The sequence below is a fragment of the Lactuca saligna genome, chromosome 5, assembly GCF_052625555.1.
Source record: "Lactuca saligna cultivar CGN05327 chromosome 5, ASM5262555v1, whole genome shotgun sequence".
NCBI lineage: Eukaryota > Viridiplantae > Streptophyta > Magnoliopsida > Asterales > Asteraceae > Lactuca > Lactuca saligna.
Genome location: NC_136421.1, coordinates 292,660,840 through 292,666,621, shown reverse-complemented (window position 1 = coordinate 292,666,621; position 5,782 = coordinate 292,660,840). Strand labels below are relative to the sequence as shown.

Here is a 5,782-nt window from a genome sequence, read left to right as displayed (position 1 = left end):
ATAAAACATTTTAAAAAGATAAGGGAAAATTAGTTAAATTTATCAAAAAAGCTCTTTAATAAACTTAACCATTGGAGCAGTATTTTGATTAGAGATCAAATTAATGGAATTATGATGTGACACTTGTTAAAGATGTGGTACTTATTTATAGTATAATTATTGGAAATGCTCTTACATAATAATTAACATGATACTAATTAGATATTATTACAGTATTAAGTTTTACTCTCTAAATGTAATTTACTAAAATAATAATAAAGTAATTACATACATTTTTTAGTATTAAGTTATATTAAGTAAATAGTAATATGCTCGTGAAACTTTGCTTACAAGTCCACTACACAGACACAATCTCATCGACATCTCATCTATACTCAAGAAACTCCGTTTAATTGTCATCTTCCATAGCTCTTCGCCACCACTACTATCAGGCTCGTATCCGGTTACCTTCATCCTAATCACACACAATCATTGGTCAAACTCTTTTTTAAGTGTGTGTGTGAGAGAGAGAGAGAGAGAGAGAGATGTGGACAAGAGGTGAAGAGGTGCGGTGGATATAATTTAACCTTTTTAATTAAATAAAAACCACATGGTCATGAAATTGGTAATGATAGGTTATAGAGACCAAATAAGCAGATGAAAACCGACCTTATGCCTCCATTAAGCAACAAAAAAATAAAATAAAAGGACCAATTTAACATATTCGATTTCCTAATAAAAGGGATAAAGAAAAACTTAACTTCACTTTTCAAAAGTAAAAGGATAAGCGTGTTATTGGTTTGAAATTTTTTCGTGTTTTATAGAAAAAAAAATAAAGGGCCAGAAACCATGTTTGGTTCAATATTTTTTTTCCAAAAATTTATAGGGGAAAAGAATTTTCAATTTCTAAATTACTTATAACATGAAAAAAAATGATAATGGTTGTTTTCCCTAGTTTTACATTTATAGTTTTTTAAATACCTTACACAAGCTCACACCTCCGCTCCTAACCCTAGCCCAATCCCGACATCCACCCCCATGCCCACCCGGAATCTTGCACAATATTCAAGCTCAAACAATCTACCTACATCAACCTGATCAAAGCAACAGTTAGATGCATGAGATCACACCATTGCTACACAACGACCTAAGGTCCCGTTTGATGGTTGCTGATTGAGAAAGTGCTGACTGAGAAGGTTTGTCTGGGTAAGAAATTTTGACCGAGTAAGAAATGATATTGTATGATTATACATCTGATCGAATATGCTGACTGATGAAAATTACCATTTTACTCTGCTGCTCTATATAATGATGCATGAAGTTCTTCAAGAGTTACAAACATCATAAAAAATATAAATTACAAACAAATCATTTAAAAATCCAAATAAAAATTATAAAAGAAATCATTGTTTTTATACAATTATAAATAAATTCATTGTTTTTCAACAATTCAAAAAATCCGATCATTGATCATATTCACATTCATCAATCAATTTAAGCAAGTCATGGATGAAATTGAAGAATCGAGAACATGGAATTTCAAACCAAATACTAGCAACATAATTCATCCATACCAATATCAAGAATAAGAACACGGGATTTCAAACCAAAGTCACACTTTCAATCCTTAACAAAGACAGTTATCTTTTTGGAATTTTAACTTCATTTAGCCACAAGTCAGAAGCATGACATTATAAAATGATTTGAGTTCAATCTAATTAAAATACTATATTTGTAGCAGGTGTGAATATTCATAGCAATTTAAAAGAATGAGTAGTTCAAAGTTGTTTCTCTCCTTTTTCCCTTATCTTTTCCTTCATCTGTTTTGCTTTTTTCTCTTTTTCCAACACCATTTTAAGGATTATGATCCCCAATATAACGCTGCAGGTGAAATGCTATTTAGTTATAATTAGCATCCATAACTGGAGCAACAATAGTGATTAAATAGAAACATAACAACAAAAAATGTGTATGAACATATATGAATTCAACAACAAAAATGATTTCAAGCTATAGAGCAGATATGTGTATGAACATATGTGAATTCAACAGCAAAAATCAGAACTTTTCAAACAAGAACATAACAACAAAAAATCAGAACTTTTTGAGAAGTTTAAACACGAACAGAACAACAAAAATCGGACCATTCACTTATGAACATGACAGAAATCGAAACCAATAAACACGTTCAACAGAAAAATTCGAAATCAAAACCTATTCTCAGTCGACTGTTATGTAGAAATCAAATAAATTAGAAAAATGAGAAATCAAACAGGAACATAAATATGTCGATCTTCTATTAAATTTCGCATAATTTATTAGACCTAATTATGTAAAATCATACTTGATGAGGAGAGGCAGTCGATGGATCGTTGGTATGGAGAAGATCGTTGATGCTTGTTGGTTGATGCGTGGCTATGGAGGCGATGCAAGAAGGAGAAGAATGAGGATGGAGGCACTGAAAAGAACGGTAGGGCAAGGGTAAAGTTGGAAAATGCATCTTCCTTTCTCAGTCAGCTATTTTCCTTCTTCATCCAAATCAGATTTTTGTTACCGAGTCAGATGCCCAAATTTGAATTATCAAACATGTTTTACTACCCGAATCAACCAAAAACGTCTGACCAAATCGTCTGACCGGACTCGGTCAAACGTATATCAAACACTCCCTAAGTTGTATTCACTACGACACCACCTCACACCCCATAAACAAATGATCAATATTTTCAACATGATTACGACACAAAATAACACATAACTGAATCCAAATATACACCCATGTTAATATACACAATTTGGTTGGCACCCAATCATGCAAAATTCTCCGTATTCAAATTTGGGTTTTTAAAGATATATTTTGCTACACCCAGTACAGTTACCACTAGAATAGCAATCACGAAGCAAACTATTTTTTTTCGATTTCAAGCAAGAAAAGTCTAGGATATGTATCCTTGAAAGAGATATCACTGATCCAACACCCACCCAAAATTTAGTTAAAGAATTATCACCTACTTTTTTTGAGAAATTCAAATATAGGACAATACCTTGATTGTTTTCTTGAATTGATAGCATACCTCCATCATTATTTTTGCAATAGATCTCGATTAAACGTGAACAAACTTTTAATATTTTAATCCAACTTTTTCTTTCGAATTCAAAACTTTAATCCATCTTATCTATCAAAATTTCTTTTTTCGACACTCCCTTACATAAAAAATGATACCTCAACCTTTCCAACCGTCTTACAACTTTATCCAAAACTATAAAGATAAACAATATTTTTATAGTGATTATAAAAGTCACTAAAAATATACATTGAACATATCAATAGTTATTTAATGTTCAGTAATCTATATCAATAAAATTCTTAATCGCAAACTCAATGTAGTATCATCAATCTTTTCTAACATAACAATAAATTCTTACATCAACTCTAATTGAAAACCTCAAAATTTTATTATCTTATAAAAATATTTGTTGACGTATGTACAAATAGAATAAAGTAAACATCATTTTAATTGAACAATTTTCTTTGTATTGAAAACCTGCAAAATTTTACTATTATTTTATACGAATATCTGTTGACCTATGTACAAATAACAAAACATCATTGCAACAATACCAACAATAACAGATATTTATTCTTCATCGAAATTACAAAAACGATAGATATACCAGTCCTGCTACGCATTTCATCGAACACATGGTGGACGAATCAAGTGCAAAAGACAACAGCATTACACCAGAATTATTGACACCCACAACAAAGCATAACCAATTAGACTCAGCAATATACACCCATAATTATGTATAACTTTGTAGACGGTGGAATTTCTTTAACCAGAGATCTCAATGGACTTCACATCGGGCTTCTTCACTTCTTCTTTGGGCACAGTAATTGTGAGCACTCCATTTTCCATGGCTGCTTTCACCTGATCCATCTTAGCATTCTCCGGCAACCTGAACCTTCTGGTGAACTTCCCACTGCTGCGTTCCACACGATGCCATGTATCGTTTTTATCTTCTTTCTCGACATTTCTCTCGCCACTGATTTGTAGGATCCTGTCGTCCTCCACCTCCACCTTGATTTCTTCTTTCTTGATCCCAGGAAGATCGGCTTTAAACACATGAGCTTCTGGGGTTTCCTTCCAATCCACACGTGTGTTCACCAAGGCAGAGGTTTCATTTGAAACATGATCTGACGAAGATGAAATTGGGAAATCTTTGAATGGATCCCAGATGTCGAGTGAGAATGGATCGAAGATGCTGCTTCGTCGGCCACCGAAGAAACTTGGAATGATCGACATCTTCCGACGTTTATTTGAAACTGTTGTAACTTGAAAGGAGAATTTGCTTAGCTTGATTGACTGTCTGCGATTTTGCTGATTTATCAAGGGTTATATTTTGATTCGTCACTTCCGACTGGGATTGTGATTTATACATGATTCAGAGTATGGCCGAGAAATTTCTGGATATGGAAACACGAAGAAACTTCCTGATACTTCTAGTTTGTATTTTTCTTTTAGTCCAAACTTTTTAGCATAAATCACCTCCAAAAAAATAATACTTTTTATTTGATTTTTATTTTCCTGTGCGAATTATTAAATAACCATATCAATAGTGTTTGTTATGTTTTTTTAAAGCCATTATATTTTTTATTAAGATTTTATTGCTTGGTTATTTCTTAGACGTTAAATATAACATTTCAATGTTTACTTTTTATTACAAGATATTGATATGTTATTGGATCAAATTAAAAAATTAAAAAATTAAAAAAAAAAAAAAAAAAAAAAAAAACTACGGAAGAGTTCTATAATTTATTCAGAATTTTCTTTTTTGTTTCGTTTATTTTAACGACAAGCTTGCGTTAAAACACAAATAAACTAGCCAGAGGTTAGGAGGTAAAAAAAACATTCTAAATATAAGAACAAACAGAGCTAACAAAAGAACAACCAAAATTATAGCCTACAGTAACATTCTAAAATCGGATCACAACTCCATTCACTCCATCTTAGCACCTGCCCTTTTATATTCCTTGCATTGATCCAAAGAAGCGATAGCGATTGTACCTCATAAAGCAACGCCGTGTGCGGTTTTGGACTTGGGTTCGAAGAATGGGCTTTAAAGTTCATGTATCTCCAAATTACCGAAAGAAATACCAACATTATACCCTCATGAATCTTTGCTAGCCTATGGTGACCCACGAACATGCTTGTGAGAGATAGTCCAACAAACGCCACCATCTACATACTTGTTGTCATACTTCATGTGATAGCGGGCAATCCATGAACATGTGTTCCTCTGTTTCTAGAGCTCCGTTGCAAATTATGCACAACTTTGATGTACCGATACCAAATTTAAATAGGTTGGCCATGGATGGAATTTTATCATGACAGATTCACCAAGCAAGAATATTCAATTTTTCGGGTAATAGAGAGTTCCAAGACTAACTACTCTCGCTTAGAGGAAAGACTACATTGTCAATATGCTTCCTGAGAGATAAAACTGAATAAACCCCAAAAGCATCAAGGGACCAAACCCATTTAGTTGGACCATTGTTATTGGTTGACAACTTAAAATGTTCTATAAAAGACACTTTCTCCTTCATTAACAATTTAGGGATATTAGCCATTGTTCCCCAACATCTTCCTTCTCTTTGCTATCGAGGGCCTATCAAATCCACCATCACTGCCATAAATTGCTTTTATCACCTCAGCACGTGTGCTATCCGGATAGTTTTGAATCTCCACCACCATTTGCCTAATATGGCTATATTTTGTTTCGTTGGTTCAAAAAATCTGAATAA

At 32.9% G+C, this 5,782-nt stretch overlaps 1 protein-coding gene across 1 annotated transcript; it reads right to left on the bottom strand.

Annotated features, from left to right (window-relative positions):
- Window positions 1-3,586: 3,586 nt before the first annotated feature.
- Window positions 3,587-4,458, bottom strand: LOC145048201 (17.3 kDa class I heat shock protein-like). Its single transcript, XM_078996637.1, has one exon. The coding sequence runs from the start codon at window positions 4,281-4,283 to the stop codon at window positions 3,813-3,815; it is 471 nt and encodes a 156-aa protein (XP_078852763.1). The 5' UTR covers window positions 4,284-4,458; the 3' UTR covers window positions 3,587-3,812.
- Window positions 4,459-5,782: the final 1,324 nt, after the last annotated feature.